Below are 25,787 nucleotides of genomic sequence, written 5' to 3' on the forward strand. Positions count from 1 at the left end.
CTTGTTGCTGAATATTGTCTGCTTTGTCAGTGCCCCTTTTAAACTGTCCAGATTGGTGCATGTGACCTGCAGGGCACTATGTCCTGTTCTTCTACGATCTGAAACAAGCTTTTCCTTCCACCAAACTACATTCTTCCCTCTTCCTGCTGGGGAGTTGTAGATTCATCTCCCTGCTCTTGCCTGGGTATGATATCTTTTCTAAAGCTGTAACTGAACCCTCCCAGTGAAGCTAAATGCTCTCTTGTCTGTAATCTGCTACCACTTGGTTCATTTACCTTTTATTGTGTACATCATATTGGATTGTTATGAATAGAAGTCTGTCCCCTTCCTAGATCCATCCCTTCATGGGTCAGAAGAAATAAACATATTCCTATATACACACAGTATGGCTCTTGAAATGTAGTAAACAATAATGTTTGTTCATAAACATCACCCTTCATGTTTCAAAATGGCTAATAAAATGACTCTAATGTATTCTTAAATTTACAGAAAGACAAGTTTCGCATCTATGATGAATATTGTAGTAATCATGAGAAGGCACAGAAATTGCTCTTTGAACTTAACAAAATAAGAACAATCCGGACATTTCTGCTGGTAAGTATATATTTATGTGTCACCATATGCTGTTATTTGTTGATAGGTCCACTGAGAGCCAAGGAATAGCATCAGGGTAGTGTTAGAACTGCTTGTGTGACATCTGTTTTTAACATATCCCTGCTAGGAAGCTAGAGAATCCTTTGAGAAATGTAAGAAGTGAGACTGTAAATCAACTGTACTTCAGTAAATGTATATAGTAATAAATTGAGTTGGCTGAAAAGTTTAAGTGTTTTCTGTTATATCATCTGGAAAAACCTGAATGAACTTTTTGGCCATTCTGATATATACTCTTAAAATCACACACACACACACACACACACACACACACACACACACACACACACAAATGAAATGAATGAAGAAAATGAAAAGAAGCGAGAGTTGGGAGAAGCTTGTTCACGGAGAAACACTGCCATGCCCCCTCCTGGTTGATGAGTTATGAGACCACAGGTTCTTAGTAAGAGAAGATGCTTATGCCAGAGTTCACCATTGCTTTTATATCCCTCCAGTCTCTAGAGTTTCATTTACTGCTGCTTAGAGAGCTCTAAGTAGGGCAGTGACAGGAAGGAAACACTTTGTGGGGATGGTAGAAAAGAATTTTCAAGACTGACCTTTCTCCTACATATATTCTTCATTCACCGTTCATAAAAAGAGAGAAATCTGTGTTTAATTTCTTTAGTATAGTACAAATAAATGCATATTTTGGCAGTTACTTAAACATCATAATTGCCAGTGAAAACCTCACTGTAAATAGAATTCAGTGATATTTTGGAGAGGCCATCTCCACTATCCGGTTTTAGAGCCTGGATCAGGCTCTAAAATAGGAAAAATAAAATGCCTGTTTACAACTCATTTCCACTCCCACTATTAGCTCTAGGCAGTCACCTATTTGTTCTCCATCTCTCTAGGTTTGCCTTTTCTGGAGATTTCATACAAATGGAATACAGTACAATACAGTCTTGTAATGCCTGGCTTCTTTTGCTGACTAAAATGATTTTGAGGTTCATCCTTGTTATGGCATGTATCCATACTCCATTCATTGTTATTGCTGAATAATATTCCATTGTGTTTTATTTATACATTTGCCAGTTTATGAATAACGGATCAACAATTGACTGTGGTAGTGGGGGGCCTTGAAGATCCTTGAAGTCATTTCGGAGAGAAAGATTTCTTAGTAAAGTCAGGATATGTCCAGTTTGGGCAGTTCTAATATTATGAATATTCATGTACAAGTCTGTGTGTGGATATACATTTTCATTCTCTTGGGTAAATACTTAGAGTAGAATTGCTGAGACAGGGTTTATGTTCAGGTCTTCTCTTTTATTAATAATTTGTCTAGGGAATACAATATGCATCTTAACTTAGGAAGTCTTGTTTCCCTGAGGCTGGTTATTATCTTTTTGTTTGTTTTGTTTTTAGTAACTTGCCTGGATTGAATCTGAGAATCTGTGTCTTTTGTATATGCAGCTGCTGCCGCCGACTTCCCTCAGTCTTTGTTTTATAACTTAGTTTTCCCTTTAGGCATCACTCCTCTGACTTTTTAACTTAGTGGTCAGTTGGGAATTTGTCAGAGGTAAATTGAACATCACGATCCATCTGATTTCTGGATCTGTGTGGGAGTGTGGGGGGACACATTCACAGAGCAGGCAGCTTCCAACCCAGACCTGGGTTCTTCTTCTTAAGGGGCCATCATCTCATTTCTTCTCTGCACGTACACAGTCTGACGTTTGCCCCAAGCAGGACCGAAGTCTCAGGCTAGCGTAATTGTGAGCGTTCCCATTTTTCTTAGGCAGTGTGCTACATTGCCAACACTCCTGGGTGTGGGATTTTGCCCTCTGCAGTCCCCTCTGATAGCTGGTTTGCAGCCAGTGCTGCTGTGACTGGGCCACGATGCAGGATGAGCCTGTTTGGCAGGGGTGGGGAAGTGGGGGAAGAAAGGGAAGAGCCCAGGCAAGAATGCCACCAAGTCCTCTGTTCTTACCTGAAGTTCAGCAGTTTCTCATGAATAAACACTTCTCAATTTGTTGACTTCAGTTGATTTCCAGAGTCCTGAAATTGTTGTCCCCCCGCCCACAATTTAGTTTACTATAACAGTTGTTTTGGGCTTCCCTGGTTGCTCAATGGTAAAAGAATCCTCCTGCAATGCAGGAGACACAGGAGGTGGTTTGATCCCTGGGTCGGGAAGATCACCTGGAGGAGGGCATGGCAACCCACTCCAGTATTCTTGCCTGGAGAATCCCATGGACAGAGGGGCCTGGAGGGCTACGGTCCATAGGGTTGCAAAGAGTTGGACATGGCTGAAGTGACTTAGCATGCACACACACATCAGTTGTTTTGGGGAAAAGAATTTACCGATCTCTTCTCTCTGACATGGCCAGAGGAAGTTCCTGCACCTTTGGACTAATGGGGCTCCCTGTGAAGTCTCACAACTCTGCTATCCCCCTCAGGGCACTCTGTTCTCAGCAGAGCTGGGCCTCTGCTACATATCCAAAGTTCCAGAAGCTGCTGTTAGGAAGACCCTGGCTTTGCTAGTTCTTGCCTTGGCACCAAGTGGACACTAATTATCCGGATGACTTTAGGAAATTCACTACCTCTCTGGTGCCATTTTCCTTACTCATTAAATAGGGATAATAGCAATCACCCTTTGGAAAATATTAAGGGTTTACAGATATGGGATGATGATGTTATAATTTTGGGTACTTGCATATGCCATCACCTGAGTAAGTTTTTAGGATTGGCGGACTCTCTGGGGTGGCTCAGATGGTAAAGCATCTGTCTATGATGCGGGAGACGATCCCCTGGAGAAGTAAATGGCTATCCACTCCAGTACTATTGCCTGGAAAATCCCATGGATGGAGGAGCATGGCAGGCTACAGTCCATGGGGGGTCACAAAGAGTCGGACACGACTGAGTGACTCCACTTTCCACTTTCTGGGAGCTTATTTAGGAAATATATTTTCTGTCTACATAAGTAGAGAGGTGACTCTCACAAGCCAGTCTAATAAAGACTTACTGTACAGCTCAGGGAACTCCACTTAGTTCTCCGTAATGACCTATATGGGAAAAGAATCTGAAAAAGAGTGGATCTGTGTATATGTATAATGGATTCACTTTGCTGTACAGCAGGAACTAACACAACATTGTAAATCAGCTATACTCCAATAAAGATTTTAAAAAGAAAAAATGACAACCAATCTCAGCTGTTAGGAAGGGAGTTTGTAGTCTATGTGGTACTAATGGATAAGAAAAGCAGGTTGCTGCTACTTAATCACTCAGTTGTGTCTGACTCTCTGTGGCCCCATGGACTGTAGCCCACCAGGCTCCCCTGTCCATGGAATTCTCCAGAAAAGAATACTGGAGCAGGTTGCCACTTCCTACTCCAGGGTATCTTCCTGACCCAGAGATTGAACACACGTCTCTTGTGTCTCCTTCATTGGCAAGTGAATTCTTTACCACTGAGCCACCTGGGAAGCCCCAGTAGCAAGTTAGACAGTCATAAGTTGCTTAGGGTGCTTTAGCCCAGGGCTAGGTACAGGAGGTGGCTGCATGTATAAGGAGTGTTCACTCTACGGGAACACCGAAACATCACTGGAAGTAGAATGGTATGTAGATATGTTATTAATACATAGGATTTCTCCAGGGATAGTACCATAACAGGTGGAAAGAGTTACTTTGATGACCTGATTGCAATAGGGGTTGAAATCCCCAAAGAACAGATTTGAATGGGACACTTATTTGCTGCTCTAAGGTTGCTGGTGAAGTGAGTCATGGACCTGGTTTTGCCCAGTTAGTTGCACAGATTGGAGCTGAACTCGATTGCTCAAGGCAGTGGGGGCAGGGGTGGGGTGGGTGGCATTGTTCTGTTTCCACCATTGTTCCTTTTATCTCCTTTCCTGCTCAGCACTCAGTCTCTCCTCTTGCTGAATGTAAGACTGTCTTTTAAAAGATAGTGGTATACAGGTCATTAAATTATCAGTATGATGCTTGAGGAGCCCTTTTCTTCCTTTGCTGAATATTTATTATCTGCTTTCTCTGTGCCAGTCACCATGATAGGTGCTGCAGAAACAGGTTTTGACACCAGTTTCAAAACTATTTTTTAGGGAATGCCCTGGCAGTCCAGTGGTTAGGAATTGGCATTTTCACTGCCAGGGCCCAGGTTTAATCCCTGGTCAGGGAACTAAGATCTCATGAGTCTTGTGGCACAGCCAAAAAAAGTTTGTAAAAAATTTTTAAATTAAAACAATTAAAAAAATTTTTTTTATATTGTCACTGTAGCTTAAACACAGAATAAAGATGAAATGCTTAAGAGGATCAGCATCGATTCTCTTGACTGTCACTTTCAGTAAACAGAAGCTGCTTCCATTTCATTTCATTGTGATTGCTGGCTTTGAGTTTTCTCCTTTCATCTTGCCTCTGAGGAGATCATATCTGACCTCCTTCTCTGAGACTGGCTATCCAGTATCATTGGTGAGGTATTACAGTTCAAAGTGGCTTAGAGATCACTGGATTAAAACTGGCCTGTTTAACAGAGAGGAAAATTAGAACCTTGAAATTGGTCCGAGTTGCATCACTTGCCAATGGCAGGGCATGGGGAGAACCCAGTCATCTCCAGGCCTGATCTTCTGCATCACTACACCTCTCCCCAAGCATGATGTGTGTATATGTACGTGTGCATCTGTTTATTCATCTGTCAGCACATCCATCCATCAGTACATCCATCCATCCATCCATCCATCCACTCATCCATCTCTCCATTAATTCGTCCGTTCATCTCTGTTTCTTTTCTCAGCACATCCATCCATCCACTCAGCATCTCTCCATTAATTCATTCCTCCATCTTTCACTTTCTGTCTTCTTCCTCGGACTTCATACTCAGGTAGATATATGTGAATTCATTTTCAATATAAAGACTGAAAACACATTTTGGTCTCTAATCTGAAATGCAAAATTATTTCCTTTCTCTCCTGTAAATTTTATTTGAAACTAAATGTGCTTTTCTCAGGCTTCCCCAGTGGCTCAGTGGTAAAGAATCTGACTGCAACGCAGGAGGTGTGAGTTCAATCCCTGGGTCGGGAAGATCCTCTGGAGGAGGGTGTGCCAACCCACTCCAGCATTCTTGCCTAGAGAATCCCATGGACAGAAGAGTCTGGTGGGCTACCATCCATGGGGTCACAAAGAGTCAGACATGACTGAGCGCACACACACATGCATTTCTCAGAGACAGAAGTTATGCAGAGACATGCTTTCACAAGTTTTCAACAGACAAATTTATGAGAGAATCAGGCTTAAAAATATAACTCATTGTCTGTACTTCCACCCCAGAACTGCATGCTGCTCGGAGGACGGAAGAACACAGATGTCCCTCTGGAAGGATACTTGGTAACGCCAATACAAAGAATATGCAAATACCCTCTACTTTTGAAGGTACTTTTTGTGTTTTCTTCATTGTTGCATTTCCCTTGTACCTGTATATTTTTGCTGATGATCTTTTTAACAATAAAAAAATTTTCAAAATAGTCTGACATTCTACAGAAAAGACAAATACAGTTATTGGAAAAAAAAAAGCTATTTTGTCACTAATTTATTTAGAGAGTAGGTAACAAATGTCTGGGAATAGAGACTTTTTGTGCTCTTCATAAGAAAACAATACTTGTTTGAGTTACCTTTAGTATAAACACATTAGTTTCAAGATAAATCCCATTAAGTACATTATGACCAGTTTATATAGCACTTTATTTTATCTTCAGTAAACCTGCTGTTGGTGTATTTTTTTTCCTTTCCTCAACCACTGGTGACTTCTTGATGCTAATAAAGTTAAGGCTAAGTTACATAATCTCAGAGCCTATTTTTTCAGTCATTATTACAAGTAATGGAGTGGGTCACATGGAATAATAAATGATAGAACATGGAAGGACAGTTATAAGAAAACTCTGCCTCTGGAAGACAGGAAATGCCTATGATCGTAGATCCATGGCCTCATTACAAATGATCAAAAGTTTTATTATGGAAAACACATTGTAATGTACTAAATATTGCTCATAATATAAGGATATATGAATAGATTAGAATAGTAATTCTGGAAAGGAATTTTTTTGGAAAGGTGGCATCTGAATAGTCAGTTGGGGGTAGTAGTTGAACATCTGAATTCTGAGTTCAAGTCCTACGCCTTCTGCTTACTAGCTGCATGAGTGAGATTGTAATCTAACCTCTTAAAGGCATGGGTTTCATGTATGAAACAGAAATAATGATGATGATATGAAATTATAATAAATACCTAAAGGAATGTGTAAATGTATGTATATCTATGTATACATATATGTATATATGTATATCTATGTATACACAGATATACATAAATATATATTCATATACATAAAGGAGTACCTAATAATTGATTAAGCTATTTTATACAAATCATTTAGCATAGTATGCATTCCATAAATGTTAGCCATTATTACTCATGTGTATTTGATTCTGATTTATTTTAATATATTAACTACTTCTTAGTATCTAAATTAAAAAACAAACTCAGAAATGCTATGGACATACTTACTGGTATTCTTTTTTTTTTTTCCAACTGGTATTCTTAATTGATTTACTTTTTGAGAAATTGATGTTATGAATTTGAACTATAAATATATTTTTTCATTATAGTTTTTGTCAGTTGCATACGTGAAAATTTTCTTTGAAAAGGATTTCTTATTGAAAGAAAACAAGTGTAAATCGCTTGGTTAGCTCACATCGAGAGAAGCTAGCACAGGGATGTCTAGGTCTGTAGAACTGTGGCACCGTCTTCAGGGAGTATACAGGGTTGATGCAGACGTGACTCCCATCTTTCTGGTAGTCCCTTCTGACCTCTGATTTGGTGACAAATTTGCATGCATTCTCATTACTCCTGTTATTCCTATTCCTGGTTTTGGAATCCCGAGGATTTGTTTTAAGAATCAGAAGGGATGGTGATATTAAAAGAAAGATATCAAGTCAAGTGGTTGTTCTAAATCAACTCATTTCTGACCAAGGATGATCTCAGGTGACCTCAGAGATAGGAACATGGACATATCCTTGCTTTAGGAAGAAAGGTCAATTCAGAGCATCTTCAAGTCTTGGAGAAATGACATCTTTTTGCTTTTTGAAAAATTATCTTCACAGATAAACAGGAAAAAACTACTTGTGCAGTATATATATTGGTATTGATATTTTTCTCCATTGTACCATCAACTGAAAAACTGAGCTGGTATTCTGTTTAATTTGGGATGGTTTTTATTTATTCATTAGAAAACATTAGGGGATTAGGCAGTGTTTTAAAGAAAAGATACCTTGGTCTTATTTATAGAACTTGATATTACTGGGTTGGCCAACCAGCACAGGGTTCATAGCCAGTAACTGACAGATTATTACTGGTCATTTCTTTTGCTGTCTCACAGTATCTAAATTCATGTCTCAATTCCAGAGATACCCACTTGGCACAGGCCCATGGGAGCCCCCAGTCATAGCCCATAGACTGCCTTCACCACTTCACATAATTTACAAGTAACTCTAAGACTTGAGGGTTTCTGGAGAAGCCTGCATCTCTCTTTTATGGATTTGTGATCCAGCATAACTTTTTAAACCTGACCTTGGCAGTGAAGTAATGTGGATCCTTTTGGTGCTGGTTCTGTCAAACAGAGTGTGAATATTTTGAATGCAGGGTCAAAGTTGATGGCAGAATTGTCAACAATAAAGAACATCTAGAGAGCATAACAACTGCATATTTTCCCACTGTGTTAAGAATTTAGAAAATTCTCTTCAAGATTTGCCTCCAGATTTCTCTAATTGTGTTAGTTACATGATGATGGCAACTGTCGTAAGGAAAAAATGACTAATTAAAAAGCAATGTGGTCACAGCTGTCTAGACAGTGGGTGAAGATGTTTAATTTTGTGCTTCTAAATAAGACCTTTTATAAGATTAAAGATTAGTCTGATATCCTGAATGGAAAAAAAAAAAAAAAGAAAAAGAAAAAAAAGAAAAATCTATTGAAGGGTATATAGAATTCATTGTAGAGAATAAACTAAGAGAGAAACAACCAAGTTGTTGGCAAAAACAGCATAAACTGCTCCTTTAATGATGGACTATTGTGGAATTTATAAATTACTTTTTTACTAGATATAGGACATTTTAGAAATTTGCTTTATTTATAACACTTTTTTATAGTTTCTCAAAAAGTGTTAGTAAGGGACTTAAATTATTTTTTAAATTATAGGACATATTCGTTTGATGGTTTACCCTTTTTTTAAACACTAAAGAAATGAAATCAACATATAAAGAAGTCCTCATTTTGGAGCGCAAGTCAAACATAAAAATTATAAAAACATAAATCATATTAAAAAATTACATGCTGTAGGTGAGATATTTGATAGTTTGAAAGGAGATATCTAATTTCGTTTTTAAAAACAACATCATTTTAAGGGAAAAGTTAAAGTGACTGTGGTGTATGCAGGTGGTGACGCGTATTCATTCAGTGGTTTTTTTTTTGGGTCTTGATCTTGGTGGAGTTTGTGATGTCACTTCTGAAAGTGGCTCTCACGATTCTCGCAGTTTTCATTTCCTGGTCAGTCTGAATCTGCTGTCCCAGAAAGCTGAAGATCAAAGGGCGGTTTGTTTTTTGTGTATAAACAGGAGTTGCTTAAGCGGACTCCAAGGAAACACAGTGACTATGCAGCACTCATGGAAGCTCTCCAAGCCATGAAAGCCGTCTGTTCCAACATCAACGAGGCCAAGAGACAGATGGAAAAGTTGGAAGTTTTAGAGGAGTGGCAGTCTCATATCGAAGGCTGGGAGGTACAGTCATCTGACTCAACAATTGATCTTAAAATAGTTTTGTTATGTCTTATGCTGTGCGTAGTGTTACTGGCATTGGATGGGACTGAATCATAAATGGTCCTTTTTCTAGACAATGGTAGAGGGCTCTAACTGTTTCCAAAAAGTGCTGTCATTATTCTTTTTAAATATCTTTCAAGGGGTGGTTAATTGATTTTACTTCAACCTGAAAGCTTTGCAGTAGAGCCGATCACAATGGTGTATATGATAAACTTTGATAGCTCAGTGTTTGTGCAGTGTGATAATCCTTTCTCCAGTCTTAACTTCGGTTAGTTGTCCATAACCATAGCCTGAGTCCTGGAGAGAGAAAGATTCCAAACCTGTGCCCTGATATTATTATTTTCAGACTCTAAACAAGGTATTTCATGGTGAATGTTATTCTATTTCATCTCTCTAAATTTGAATTTCTTCATTTCAAAGATGAAGGAACTGGCTGAGACATGATTTTTAAGGTGCACTTGAGATGACAAATTTTATGGTTTCATGATTCACTAAAGAAAGACTTTTTGAAATGACAAAAAAGCCAATGAAGAGTGATATTCAGAATCTGTGATACGTTTGCAACTGTAGTAATTTTGATTGTCAGTTCATGCAGCTGGAGCTCTGTATTACTTTGTGTGCTTAGTCGCTCAGTTGTGTCTGACTTTTTGTGACCTCATGGACCATAGCCCACCAGGTTCCTCTGTTCATGGGATTTTCCATGCAAGAATACTGGAGTGGATAACCATTCCTTTCTCCAGGGAATCTTTACTACCCAGGGATCAAACATGGGTCCCCTGCATTGCAGGTGGGATTTTTACCATCTGAGCCACCAAGGAGAGCCCATATATTACTTTAGCACTATAATAAACTATAATAAACTGGGCTTTCCTGGTGGCTCAGCGGTAAGAATCTGCCTGCCAATCCAAGAGACATAGGCGACGCAGGTTTGATCCCTGGTTTGGGAAGGTCCCCTGGAGAAGGGAATGGCTACCCACTCCAGTATTCTTGCCTGGTGCATTCCATGGACAGAGGAGCCTGGTGGGCTACAGTCACTGGGGTTGCAAAAGAGTTGCACACAACTTAGCAACTCAACAACAACAACAGCAAAAGAATAAACTAAATTTTTTTCTTTAAATTGACTTAATTTAGATGATCAAGAGCTTTCAACTAGGATAATTTCTTATTGTTATAAAGTAAGCAATTGAGATAATATTTTTAAAGTGTAAAAAGATTCAAAATGTTCGCAAACCAATATTATCACACAAATCCAAGCGGGTTCTTTTTATCTTTAGGGCTTTATAATTAACTAATTTGTTTTTTATCTTCAATTTGTTGGTTTCCATTTAGACCTAACCTATATCCTTTCAGATTTGCAAAGAAACCTCAAACACTGACCCCAGGGAATGCTCCTATTTGTCTATTCTTCACCATGAATCTTTTAAAATGCTAACTGGGATCTGATTTCCCTTCTTCCTTGTCTGTATTCTTTCATTTCAAGTATTCAGGGTCACTCTTATTTCAGCCTGAATGCTACTATTTCAATCAGTTTAAATGGTTGTGTATTTTACAGTTGATTCATGATGATAATTCCTTTCTTGAAAACAATTGTCCTGCTGGGTTGAGAAAAATGGAGGAAAGTTTGCTTTGCCATTCTGTTGTCACTCAAACATTGGAAGAAACACCAAACTTGCTTTAAACTGCAGGATTTGTCAGTGACTTCTGCCAGGACTTTGACCAAAATAAAACCTTCATAAGACTCTTTTCGGTTCTCTCGGGAAATGGAATCTGTCATAATTTTGTTTCTTCTTCCTGTGTATCCTAAAAATTGGGGCCCCTGCAGAAATGAGAGATTCCTTTAAAAGTGTTGCTATTTCTTGCACTGTTCAGGGCCAGTTAACTACTCAAAGGAATAAGGCTGTGTGGTCCATACTATGTCCTTTGTAGCCTCAACAGTGGCTGTCCCAGCCTCACCCTCTTCGGTGGGCTTATAGAACTTAGAGTGGGAGAGACAAATGGAACCGGGGGACAGAGGAAACTGGTGGGAGCAAATCTGATGTGACCACAGTTCCAGGTATAGGGCAGAGAAGATGAGTGTCAGTTCCAAAAAGAGTGGCAAGATGAAGTCTCCTTGAGTCAGATTTGAAAATGATTGCCTAAGACACAGCCATACAGTGATGTGAGAGTTTTAGGACTTTAGAGGGAATGCTGTCTGGAGCAGGGCCCAGCCAGTTGGTTGGAAACTTGTACCAAGTACCTGATTGCACACCTCAGTTCACCATGTTGAGAGCATGGGAGAAGCTTTACAGTATTCAGGCCTTGTCCCTTCTGAGAAGTTAAAGAGAAACTGCAATCTGGTGAGACTCCAGAGGCTCAGAAAACAAAGGGACACAGTCATGGAGGATGAATTCAGGCCCTGATAAGGGAGTCGGAATGCTTAGGGCTTTCTTTGAGTTGCTAAAAGGGATTTTTGCTCAGCTTACAGACAGCTTTATGAGTTCAGAGTGACTTTCATGGGGTTAAGACAAGACCAAGAACAGATGACTGATGGCATGACAGTTACAAAACAGAGAGTTCCTTCAAGAATTTTGGACATTAGGAGCCTTGAGCTAATGTTGAGTAACAGCTATTGTTGGATTATAAAGAAGGCTGAGCACCGAAGAATTGATGCTTTTGAACTGCGGTGCTGCAGAAGACTCTTGAGAGTCCCTTGGACAGCAAGGAGATCAAAGCAGTCAATCCTAAAGGAAATCAACCCTGACTATTCATTGGAAGGACTGATGCTGAAGGTGAAGCATCAATACTTTGGCCACCTGATGCAAACAGCCGACTCACTGGGAAAGGGCCCGATGCTGGGAGAGATTGAGGGCGGGAGGAGAAGGGGACGACAGAGGATGAGATGGTCGGAAGGCATCACTGACTTAATGGCCAGGAGTTTGAGCAAACTGGGAGAGTGAAGGACAGGGAAGCCTGGCATGCTGCAGTCCATGGGGTCGCAAAGAGGTGGGTGCAACTGAACGGCTGAACAGCAATGGCAGCAGCTCTGAGTCCTTCCAGGAGCTCCTGAAGACCATGCAGACTGTCTTAGAGACGACACTCTTGCTCCAGTAACTAAAATTCTCTTCAGTGGAATCTTAACCTGGTATACGGTAGTATGCATTATTTCTGCTTTCGGTGAATTATTGTTATAATTCAAGTAGATCCCTTAAATATTCAGGGTCTTATTTCCCCATTCATCAAATGAAGGGCATTAAAATCTCAGGTGTAACTTGTCTCTCCAGTGTTTTGTACCATTAAATTGTCATTACATTCTTTTATGTTGAATTTAAGTAAACAAACAATGGAGATTTATTGTTCTCAGGTTATATGACATAATAAAAAACTTTCGGGCAGATTTGGTTTCCAGTCTGGGCTCTAAACTTTAGTTTGTGAATAAAGCACCAGATCTCTTCAACATACAGTTTTGGTTATACAGGGGTAAATGAAATAAGTGAAAAGTACTTTGAACCCTATAAAATGCTCTACAGATGAGAGAGGTAATATTTTAAAGCTTTGGTTCAGTCGTTAGATTTTAACCTTAAGAAATCCCCTTTGTTTGTCTAATTTATGCACCTAACTACTGAAAGGGTTATCTTACTTAAGTTATATGGTCCCAAGCAACAGAAATGAAAGGAAATTTAATTTAAAAGATATTGAATAGTTCATGAAATAAATAGAAGAGCTTCCCTCTCAGGCTCGAAATGCTGTCTAGTCAGCTGAAGCTCTTTGACAGTCATTAGTGCCCTAGCTAGAATGGGTTGTTTGTTGTTCCGTTGCTCAGTTGTGTCTGACTCTTTGTGACCCCATGGACTGCAGGACGCCAGACTTCTGTGTCCTTCACCATCTCCCAGAGTTTGCTCAAACTCGTGTCCACTGAAGCAGTGATGCCATCCAACCACCTCATCCTGTGTTGCCCCCTTTTCTTGCATCAGTCTTTCCCAGTATCAGGGATAAGTTCTAATAATTTTTCCATTCTATGTTGCTCCATTCAAGATTCAAGATAAAAATCCAAGATTCAAATAATCTTACTTGGGTAAATTTGCTCCAGGGAGGGCAAGGGCCCTTAATTGTCCATCAGCCAACTTCCTTTTGGGGAAAAACTGATATTCCATTGTAGGCAATCTTGGTCTCTTTTAACAGTTTACTGAAGTACTATAACCCCCATTACACAGATTTTAAAAAATGAGGACTATATAGCTTAAATGTTAGTCACTGAGTTGTGTCTGACTCTTTGGACCCCCATGGGCTGTAGCCCACCAGGCCCCTTTGTCCATGGGATTCTCCAGGCAGGAATACTGGAGTGGGTTGCCATGCCCTCCTCCTGGGGGGTATTCCCTATCCAGGGATCAAACCCCCATGTCTTATGTCTCCTGTATTGGCTGGCAGGTTCTTTACCACTAGCACCACACGGGAAGCCCAAAATAACATTGGTGGTGGTTTAGTTGCTATCCTGTCTGACTCTTGCGACCCCATAGACGGTGGCCCACCAGGCTCCTGTGTCCATGGGATTCTCCAGGCAAGAATACTGGAGTGTGTTGCTAGTTCCTTCTCCAGGGGATCTTCCCAACCCAGAGATCGAACTGGGGTCTTCTGCATTACAGGTAGATTCTTTACTGAGTGAGTTATGAGGAAAGCCCCAAAATAACATTATGCAGATTTTAATGAATATTCAGTGATGATGAACCATAGCATAGGTGTAACTGTGACCATGGAACGTATGATTAAACTCCTCTTCTGTCCTGGGCTCTGGGAAGCAGTTGGGACTACTGCTCACCTAGAGGTCTCATAGAGCAGGCCCTATACTCACCTTTATCCCCATGTCAGCAGAGTTGCTGTTCTAGGCACTTGAGCTCAGGCTTCCAAAGCGGTGTGACTTCAAGTGTTGATGGAACACCACAATGCATCAGAACCTACTGAATGGTCCAGGACTTACCCAGACGCACTCTCTGTGGGGATAGTGCCAGGGAACCTAGAAATGTTAATAGTCCCATCAGGTGTGTCTTCTTAGCTCTGAAATTTGAGCACCATTGTCCTATAAACTTTGTTCTTTTCTGATGACCTGCCTCGCTTGTTTTATTACTTCCACACTTTTTGCTTTCTAGCTCATTTGTTTGACATCCTCATTTTGATGGACTCTAGGGCTGATGAGTGTTTCCTGGCAAGCCAATGCTTTTAACCATATTCTATTTCATTTTTGTAGCTTGGCTTCTTTATCCCTAACCCTAGTATCTCTCTTGCCATTTCCAGATAATGAAAAAGAAATTGCACATCATTTTCAAAATATCATAAACCTCATTCATTTCAAAGATAAAGCTGTGGGCTTTTGTTTTTTCTGCTACAGAGAAAGGTAGATTATGTTATATAAGTGAGAGGAAAATACGACATACCATTAGTCAAAAACAGACATTTATTAAGTGTCTGCTTGCAGATCAGATGAATTTGAAGTGAGAGGAATATTGTGATTACACAAGAGTACATCTACACTTGGCCAAATTTTCTTCAGTATTTAGAATACTCTATGTATCTGTGTTTCAAGAATTTTTAATGATTTTTATCCAACATTGTCATGGAGATAATACACAGATTAAATCATAGTAAGTCAAAGGCACAGTGGCCTTTTTTTTTCCTGTCTAAAAGATGAATCTGGTATAAAGAGAAGACATTCTTTTTGAATGAGGTTTTTAGACAAATCTGTATGTTTTGACACAGATTCCTTTAAGTGCATAAAGGTTTTCCTAGGAATTATTTAAATTATCAAGAAAATATTTCATGTGATGATAGGAGGTTACCATGGTAGAAGATAAGGAAGGTAATACTGTACTAATTCCTAAGTTCTGCTGTTAAATATTAAAGACATATCACCTCAGTAATAAAACCGTCTCAATAGGATTTAGTAAAATGTGCATTATGTGTATATTGTGAGATAAACTTTGTCTCTTTTGGTGATATGTATATATTGTAAGATACTCTATGAAGCATAACAGGAATTCTAGAAACTGTGGGTGGTTGGGTTTGATGTCCTTACCCCCATAAACTTCATTAGTTGATAATTAAGCAGATGCTTTGAGTCACTTATGGAAAGAAGTGTTGACTTCGAAGAGGTCAATTCATCTTATTCTGATTTTTGATTGGGAGCTGATGGGAATTTATGGTGATGCCTTCAATATAATGCATATTGGTGAGAGGTTTGAGAGCTTGTTATGATGTCAGTCTGGATTAACTGAATCAAAAAGTCTAAATATTCAAGTATAGGGTAAAGGAGAAAGACCTAGGGGAACTTTGAATGAGATGTAACATGGGGTTGCCATAGATGTGTTAATAAAATCTTGTGCTTAATTGCTTAGTCATGTCCAACTCTGCAACCCCATGGACTGTAGCCTGCTAAGCTCCTTTGTCCATGGGGATTCTCCAGGCAAGAATACTGGAGTGGGTTGCCACGCCCTCCTCCAGGGGATCTTCCCAACCCAGGGATCAAACTCAGCTCTCCTGCATTGCAGGATGATTCTTTACCATCTAAGCCACTAGGGAATGTGTTGTAGGGGACTGGAGAAATAATAATATCACGCCTATATTCTTCACTTGCCAGCTCAATCCAAATGGTTGTATTCACTTTTGGAGGTGTTCATGTTATGGGAAACCCTGACAAGCTATTGATAAAGAGAAGGTCCAGAGGAGAAATAGGATCTTCCAGGTTTCTGAAGTCAATTCATATCATCAAAAGGCAATGGTATAACAGAACCCAGAAGGCAGAAGGAATATCTTAGCTACGTTCAGATTTTGGAGGACGTTTCATGATGAAAGGGGCTTTCCAGATGCCGCCAGTGGTAAAGAATCCACGTGCCATTGCAGGAGACACAAGATTCATGGATTCAGTCCCTGGATCAGGAAGATCTCCTGGAGTAGGAAGTGACAACATATTCCAGTATTCTTGCCTGGAGAATCCCCTGGAAGGAGGAACCTGGCAGGCTAGAGTCCATGGGGTTGCAAAGAGTCAGACACGGCTGAATGCCTGACTCTTTTACTTTCAACACATTTCAGCCCAGTGCTTACTAACTCCCCTGAAATTCAGCTCACTGAGATCCTTTCTGATTATGTTTGGCTTTCCAAATAAGTTACATTTACAAAGAGAGATTGTGTTGGCCTTACTCATGGGACCATTCGGAGTGTATGTCAGTTATCATCACAAGTAATAGATCCATTTTCTATTTTGCGCATTGGTCCCATGAGTTATTCAGTACTTGGACAATATCTACCCTGAGGCTGTATAAGAGGATGGATTATAGTTAGCTCAAATTCACATTAAATTTTCCTTATATTTATTAATGAAGATAATCACCACAAACAAGTCAGAAAATGTATTTTTAGTATTTAATTCATTTAGGAAAACATCTATAAATAAATACATACATATTTAACCTGGGAGACTATTTGGAAGACTGGTTAATATGCAAATTAGTATAATACTTAGAGTAACCCTTTAATAATGTAACAGATTATCTTCCTGCCTTGGCACTTATGGGCTACTGTATGGAATAATCTAAAGTGAAGTGTTTTGTACCATTTATAAAATTGCTATTGATAAAGCCACTTTTCATAGTGTTATTTAGGTCCCTTGTGCAAGAATCAATGTGATGTTTCCTTTTTTACATTTTAAATGCCATTCTAATTTTTTTTCCTAAGGGAGAGATGTATTCACTATAAATTAGAAGTCATTGCCACTGCAGTTGAGATTGATGTTTACATTTGATGACAGTTTTTGCTTAATTATCACATGGCAAAATATATGAAATTGTGTGAATGTTTGACAGATCTCCATTTCTACCCTTATGACGAAGGGAGAGAGGGAAGTATTTCAAATGTAAAATGTGTTTGTAATATAGATATCCAGACTAATGCGGTGACACTGTCTTAATTAACTTCTCCTTGGGGAAGTTTCTTATTATGGTTATATGAGTTATTTTAATTTTAAAATTTTAATCAGAAAAGTATTCATTGTTAATATGCAAATATGAAATTAATATTGATGTTCTCAATTTTAAATATCAAAAAAGACCAGACATATTTAAAACAGAAGTATTTTTAAGAGCACACTTAACAGAGCTCTACTGAAAAGTTCCTCCCCTTTTGTTTTGTTCCAACTCAGTGACTCAACAAGTTAGTTATGCTAGTTTAGTTTGTAGAAACAAATAGATTACAACACTTATGACCTGCTAAGTCGCTTCAGTCATGTCCAACTCTTTGTGACCTCTTGGACTATAGCCCACTGGGCTCCTCTGTCCATGGCATTCTCCAGGCAGTAATACTGGAGTGGGTTGCCATGTCCTCCACCATGGGACCTTCCTGACCCAGGGATTGAACCAGTGTCTGCTGTGGCTCCTACATCACAGGTAGATTCTTTATTACTGAGACACTGGGGAAGGCCAATGGCTCAAAATAGACATTTCTGATCAGTTCACATGACACTCATGTGTGGGTTCTGCCCAGTGGGCAGTTTCCCTTTGTTGATGGTTTAGGGACCCAGGCTCCTTCTCTCTTGTGCTTCCTCCTCTCATCCTCCCATGATTAGCACTTATGTTAAGAATCAGTTTTGTTGCTGATCATATGACCTTCACGGGCACTCAGTAAGGGTTTATTCAATGAATGAGCGTGCCAGTGCATCTTTTAATAACTGTGGTGAAAGGTTTTATGGAAGGTTGCTCTCTTTAAATAGATTTTTTTCCTTTTATCTCTTCTTTTATCTTCCTCTCTATCCTAGAAGTGGAGACAGTTGGCTTTCTGTATTCCGGGTTCTGCATCCAGAGTTCAGTTCAGTTCAGTTCAGTTCAGTTGCTCAGTCATGTCCAACTCTTTGTGACCCCATGAATAGCAGCATGCCAGGCCTCCTTGTCCATCACCAACTCCCAGAGTTCACTTAAACTCACGTCCATCGAGTCGGTGATACCATCCAGCCATCTCATCTTCTGTCATCCCCTTCTCCTCCTGCCCCCAATCCCTCCCAGCATCAGAGTTTTTTCCAATGAATCAACTCTTCGCATGAGGTGGCCAAAGTACTGGAGTTTAGCTTTAGCATCATTCCTTCCAAAGAACACCCAGGACTGATCTCCTTCAGAATGGACTCCTCGCAGGTTGGATCTCCTCGCAGTCCAAGGGACACTCAAGAGTCTTCAACACCACAGTTCAAAAGCATCAATTCTTCGGCCCTCAGCTTTCTTCACAGTCCAACTCTCTCATCCATACATGACTACTGGAAAAACCATAGCCTTGACTAGATGGACCTTTGTTGGCAAAGTAATGTCTCTGCTTTTGAATATGCTGTCTAGGTTGGTCATAACTTTCCTTTCAAGGAGTAAGCGTCTTTTAATTTCAGGCAACTTCAGATTGAAACTATTTGGGGGAAAAAATTCCAGAAAGTTTCATAAAACTTGTACCAGCAACTATTAGATACTATTTACATTGTATTTATGACTATTTACATGACATTTTGGCCACTTGATGAGAAGACCCTGATGCTGGGAAAGATTGAATGCTGGAGTAGAAGGGAACGACAGAGGATGAGATGGTTGGATGGCATCTCCGACTCAATGGACATGAGTTTGAGTAAACTCTGGGGGTTGGTGATGGACAGGGAGGCTTGGCTGCTGGCTGCTACAGTCCATGGGGTCACAAAGAGTCACACTGAGCAACTGAACTGAGCTGAACTGATGTAACATTTACATTGTGTTGGCTCCCCTAGTGGCTCAGATGGTAAAGAATCTGCCTGCAATGACTTGGATTCGATCGCTGGATGGGGAAGATCCCCTGGAGAAGGGAATGGCTATCCACTCCAGTATTCTTGCCTGGAGAATCAATGGACAGAGGAACCTGGTGGGCTACAGTCTGCAGGGTTGCAAAGAGTCTGATCCAACTGAGCGACTAACAGTTTCACTTTACATTGTATTAGATTTTAGATGCAATCTTGAGATTAACATGTACAGAGGGAGGTGTGTAGATTATATCCAAATACTATGCCATTTTATTTATGCCTCTTGAGCATCCTCAGATTTTGATATCTTTGGGGGTCTTGGAACCATTCCCCCATGGATATGGAGGAAAAGTTTTATATAAATTAAGACCTCCAAAAATTGACAGTTACATGTACTTTGCCATTTGTTCATGAAGCTATTTTCCCAGACCAAGGAAAGAGAGGAGGAGGAAAATGAATATTAGGAACATTCATGTCATGAATTAGTTTGAAATCATCTCCTATTTTTAGAGAACAAAGATAACATTCATTATATATGCTGTGTATGCACACATATGTAAAATAACTAAAGAAGACATGGAATCTCTTAAGAGGAGCTGTACTTATTGATACTCACCTGGAGGAGACTGGGTGGGAAGGAGACCTAAGCTCAGTATATTAATACTTAAACTATTTGAACTTTTATCCTGTTTGAATATTGCATCTTGAAATAAAAACAGGAGGAAAAAGACTTACTGCGTGAAAGTTTCTGTTAAGTAATCAGACATTATTGTCTCCATTTTTCCTGATTTAGGGGTCTAACATTACTGATACCTGTACAGAAATGCTAATGTGTGGAGTCTTACTGAAAATTTCTTCTGGCAATATTCAAGAGCGGGTATTTTTTCTTTTTGATAACCTTTTGGTGTATTGCAAAAGAAAACACAGGTAAGAATGTAGACAGGTAATACTTTAAAAGCTGTTTATCCACTTCACAGATTCAACATTGTCTCTGTGCCCCCATGACCTCATCAGTAAACTTCCATGTATTCTCAACCCCTTCTCCTTGCTACTTCAAGAAAGAGAACAGGTTAGGATTAGAGCCAGGAAATAATTAAATTATTGTCTCTCTATCTTAATGAGCTTTTTTAAAAATTCCTTTTTACACCTGTGAAAATGAACCTATTTATTTCTTGTAGTATTCTCTTCTCAATTTTTTGTGTTTAGCAGCAAGATTGGGATTAGTAGATGTGGGTTTCAGGAAAATCTAGAAGAGGCTGTTAATTCTACCTGTATGAAGCTCTTTAAAAATTAAAAGGTCATATGGACACCAAGAGGGGAAAGGAGTGGTGGGATGCATTGGGAAATTGGCATTGATATATATACACTATTGATACTATGTATAAAATAAATAACTAATGAAACTGACTGTTTAGCATGGGGAACTCTACTCAATGCTCTGTGGCGACCTAAATGGGAAGGAAATCCAAAATGAGGGGATATGTGTATACATTTAATTGACACACTTGGTTGTACAGTAGAAACTAACACAACATGGCAAAACAGCTATACTCCAAGAAAATTAAAAAAAAAAACAAAACACTTATTCTCTGCCAGGCATAATCTCGAAGAATCACATGAATTAATTGCATAATATTCCCAATCAATTTATAAAATAGGCATTTTCACTATCATCGTTTTGTAGAGAAAAATATTGAGTCACAGAGAGGTTAAGTAACTTTCCCATACATAATAGTTACAGAAATGAACTTTGGACCCATGCAATTCTAATTCAAAGCCCACCTTTATTGCAGATTGTGATAAAATGTGTGTGCCTCATGAAAGATGACAAAAAATAAAAGGGGAGCACTTAAAGGGATGAATTTAAAAAAATTTTCAAGTTGTTTAGGTGCAATTATTTTTTTCCCAACTTTAGTCAGGTATTATTGACAAAATTATAAGATATTTAAAGTGTACAATGTGATGCTTTAAAATAATACACATTGTGAAAGGATTCTCCCACTAAATTAACACATCCATCTAGGTTTGATTATTAAAGACATCTGTTTGAGAATGAGATCTTTTTTTTTTTATTAGAGTTGTTCTCATCCTTATATATATGACTGCCCTCAAGGTCAGAGCTTTTGCAAAATTAACTGTACAAATGATGTTACCATCCATGGTCTCATGTAACTGTAACTGTTAAATAAATTAAATGATAGGGAAAGTTTTATAAAATCAAAATCCTGCTGCTTGGCCAATAGCCATAATGTATGTATAACATGGACCAAATACATATAAATGCAGAGGAGAGGAGGGGAGGGAGCTCTGCATTAATGCACTTGACAACTTAACTTGGCTTAGTGTGTATATGTAACATGTTACATTAATAATTTCAGTCTATATTATGAAATATATATTAATAATTTTAGTATATTCAGTTGTTAGCAGACTTTTGTCAACAAGTCAAATTAAATAGTTCAAGTCAATTGAAGTCTCTTGGATGACTCAATGTTGCTTAATCTTCTTGAATTATTTCTTAAAATCTTACCTCTTTAATATATTTTAAAAGCAATCTCCCCTGAGTGTTCAGTGATTCAAGTATAAATATATCCATAACTGCCTAATTCATTATTACAAAAGCTCATCTGAACCTGGATTTTTTTTTTTTTTTTTACTTTGTGTTGCTCAGTTTTTAAGATCAAAGGCTGGTACTAGTATACTATACACAAAATTTTGAAATGTTTTAGACTATTTTATAAATAAATAGGATCCTTATGAAGGATTATATGTGTATTTGAGAGACTTATTCTTCACGTGTACACTTATTGTATTACAACAATACGGGAAAAATATTTTACAGCTAGTTAATGCTTAATAACCTCCAGTACAGTCCAAGTCTCTTTGAAGAGGATCATAAGTATTAAAAAAATTTACCAGGAATTGAGAAAAAATTACCAGCTAGTTACTGGTAAAAATTGAGAAATGAAGTGAACTTGTGAAAGAAATCAAGTGAAATTGTGAATAACCAACTTTTAGTGTCTATCAGAGTTTGATTGGAGATCTTTGATGTCATATATTGAGCAAAAGCATGTATTCACCCTCTCACTTGTGTGTTGTCCTTGGCTCAGGGCTTCAGTGTCTCAGTTCAGTTCAGTTCAGTCGCTCAGTCATGTCCGACTCTTTGCGACCCCATGAATCGCAGCACGCCAGGCCTCCCTGTCCATCACCAACTCCCGGAGTTCACTCAAACTCATATCCATTGAGTCGGTGATGCCATCCAGCCATCTCATCCTCTGTCGTCCCCTTCTCCTCCTGCCCCCAATCCCTCCCAGCATCAGAGTCTTTTCCAATGAGTCAACTCTTCGCATGAGGTGGCCAAAGTACTGGAGTTTCAGCTTTAGCATCATTCCTTCCAAAGAAATCCCAGGGCTGGTCTCCTTTAGAATGGACTGGTTGGATCTCCTTGCAGTCCAAGAGACTCTCAAGAGTCTTCTCCAACACCACAGTTCAAAAGCATCAATTCTTCGGTGCTCAGCTTTCTTCCCAATCCAACTCTCACATCCATACATGACCACAGGAAAAACCATAGCCTTGAGTAGATGGACCTTTGTTGGCAAAGTAATGTCTCTGCTTTTGAATATGCTATCTAGGTTGGTCATAACTTTTCTTCCAGGGAGTAAGTGTCTTTTAATTTCATGGCTGCAGTCACCATCTGCAGTGATTTTGGGGCCCAAAAAAATAAAGTCTGACACTGTTTCCACTGTTTCCCCATCTATTTGCCATGAAGTGATGGGACCAGATGCCATGATCTTCGTTTTCTGAATGTTGAGCTTTACGCCAGCTTTTTCACTCTCCTCTTTCACCTTCATCAAGAGGCTTTTTCGTTCCTCTTCACTTTCTGCCATAAGGGTGGTGTCATCTGCATATCTGCACCATCTTATAGAGCAACCTGAACTGTTATGAATGTGAGGACACAAGTAAAAAAACACCAAGAGCTTAATGTTTGATACTGTTGATGGAACTAGCATCTCTTTTTCAAAGAATGGCTTAAATTATCTTGCTTTAACAAGGTTTTGCCTAAAGTTTAGTAACCATGTTTTTTCGTGTGATTTTCTTCTTTTGTTGTAAGACGGTTGAAAAATAGCAAAGCATCTACTGATGGACATCGGTACCTTTTTCGTGGCCGGATCAATACAGAGGTGATGGAAGTGGAGAATGTGGATGATGGCACAGGTAAATGATTGGTAAATTTAAAATGGAATGCCAATAATATACTCTTTTGTAAGATAGACTTATCACTTGAATAATTCATCTGCAGTGAATTTGAGCTTAGAAATACTTTGTTAGGCAGAACAGTTGGAGGAGGAAGGGAAGATAAGAGAAAGGAGGACTCTTTTAAAATGGAAAAATTATCTTCACTTGAAGCATGTTAGTTTGTTGTTGTTCAGTTGCTAAGGTGTGTCTGACTCTTTGCGATCCCATGGACTGCACGCATGCCAGACTCCTCTGTCTTCCACTATCTCCTGGAGTTAGCTCAATTCATGTCTGTTGAGTCAATGATGCTATCTAACCATATCATCCTCTGCTGCCCCTTTCTCCTTTTGCCTTCCATCTTTTGCTAAGTCATGTCCAACTCATGTGACCCCACAGACTGCCCTACAGGCTCTGTCCATGAGATTTCCTAGGCACTAGTTCTGAGACGCAGAGATTGAACCATGTCTTCTGCATTGGCCGGTGAATTCTTTACCGCTGAGCCGCCAGGGAAGCCCAAACCGTGTTAAACACTACCATTAAACACAGAGATACAAAAGTAGCCGGGAGTGTCATAAACTAGTAGTTGTGTCCATAATGTATAGTAGTTTGATCATGATGCTATTAAAACATCCAGCTTAAGAGCTGTCATAGGAAAGCATTGAACCTCCTGGAATTAATTTTCATTGGTACAGGCTTGGAAAGCCATTCAAAAAGTAGTGCCAGATCCTTTGTATTCTTTCTTGACAACTAGTTTATTTGTGTAGTTGGCCAGAGGCCAAGAATGTTTGACTTCTAGAAAATATGGTCTGTAGTGCAGTGTTGGAGAAGGAAATGGCAAGTGTTCTTGCCTGGAGAATCCCAGGGATGGGGGAGCCTGGTGGGCTGCCGTCTATGGGGTCGCACAGAGTCGGACATGACTGAAGCGACGTAGCAGCAGCAGCAGCAGTGCAGTGTTGGGCAAACCATAGATTGCAGTACGGTAGTCAGATTTGAATTGAATAAGATGGAAATTCTTAAACTGTTCATTAAAACTGAATGAAATGAAAAATGAAATGAAATGTTAGTCGCTCAATCGTGTCCGACTCTTTGCAACCCCATGTATAGGGGATCTTGCTGACCCAGGGATTGAACCTGGGTCTCCCACATTACAGGCAGATTCTTTACCATCTGAGGTCACAGGGGTCCCCTAAAACTGAATAGATTTTTTTAAAAGTTCAACTGTTAATGTTGTGAATTAAGGGTGTTCTGTTTTTCAGGTCTGACTACATTTAGTATATTAAAGTTTCCTTATTTTTAAAAATTTTATGTTCTTCAATATACACATATAAAGATATTTTGAAGAATTCAGTGGTTTGGGGACTTTTTTGATACGAATGGTTGTGTTGCTCTAATATGTATTACATTTGTTAATTCACTTTACCTATTAATTTTCAGCTGACTTCCATAGCAGTGGACATATTGTTGTTAATGGATGGAAGATACATAACACGGCCAAAAATAAATGGTTTGTGTGTATGGCAAAAACACCTGAAGAGAAACATGAATGGTTTGAAGCTATTTTGAAAGAACGAGAACGGCGGAAAGGTGCGTATATGGATTGAGCATTATGATACTTTGTGAAGATTCAAATTTAACAAAAAAGCAGAAAATGGGCAACAGTTATGAGGAAGTAGATGGTGTTTGATGTTCACTTACATTAACTAGGTGATGTTAGCCCATGCTAAAATACGTTTTGAATATTTCCAATGTTGTTACTGAAATCAAGTAAAAGAAAACCTTATATAGTTAGCAAAATAATTAGATTGTGGCTAGCAGTGTGTTTTAAACAGTGTCTTAATTCTATTGAGACTGCTGTAACAAATTACCCTCCATTGGATGGCTTATGAACAACAGAAGTTTATTTCTCACAGTTCTGAAGGCTGGGAAGACCAAGACTCAGTATATGATGAGAGCTGTTTCCTGGTTTGTAGACGACCATTTTCTCTTTGTCCTCACCTAGCAGAAGGCATGAAAGAGCTCTCTTAGATCTCCTTAATAAGGGCACTAATTTCATTCATGAAGACTCCACCCTCATGAACTAATTACCCCAAAGATCAACCTCCTAATGCCATTACATTGGGAACTAGGTTTCAACATATGAATTTTGGGGGCATGCATGCTTAGTTGTTCAGTTGTGTCTGACGCTTTGCGACCTTTTGGACTGTAGCCCACCAGGCTCCTCTCCCCATGGAATTTTTCAAGCAAGAATAATGGAGTGGGTTGCCATTTTCTCCTCCAGGGGATATTCCCAACCCAGGGATTGAACCTGCATCTTCTCTGTCTCCTGCATTGCAGGAG

At 39.2% G+C, this 25,787-nt stretch overlaps 1 protein-coding gene across 1 annotated transcript in view; it reads left to right on the forward strand.

The window, feature by feature from the left end:
- The window catches only part of PREX2 (phosphatidylinositol-3,4,5-trisphosphate dependent Rac exchange factor 2), a 300,507-nt gene that overhangs the window by 80,971 nt on the left and 193,749 nt on the right, over window positions 1-25,787 (forward strand). Inside the window, exons 4-9 of the mRNA XM_027973014.3 lie at window positions 490-594; window positions 5,920-6,021; window positions 9,254-9,415; window positions 20,008-20,141; window positions 23,326-23,429; window positions 24,885-25,034. Of these exons, the coding sequence (XP_027828815.2) occupies window positions 490-594; window positions 5,920-6,021; window positions 9,254-9,415; window positions 20,008-20,141; window positions 23,326-23,429; window positions 24,885-25,034 (757 nt within the window). The remainder of the gene's footprint in view (window positions 1-489; window positions 595-5,919; window positions 6,022-9,253; window positions 9,416-20,007; window positions 20,142-23,325; window positions 23,430-24,884; window positions 25,035-25,787) is intronic.

Source organism: Ovis aries, chromosome 9, assembly GCF_016772045.2.
Source record: "Ovis aries strain OAR_USU_Benz2616 breed Rambouillet chromosome 9, ARS-UI_Ramb_v3.0, whole genome shotgun sequence".
NCBI classification, from domain to species: Eukaryota; Metazoa; Chordata; class Mammalia; order Artiodactyla; family Bovidae; genus Ovis; species Ovis aries.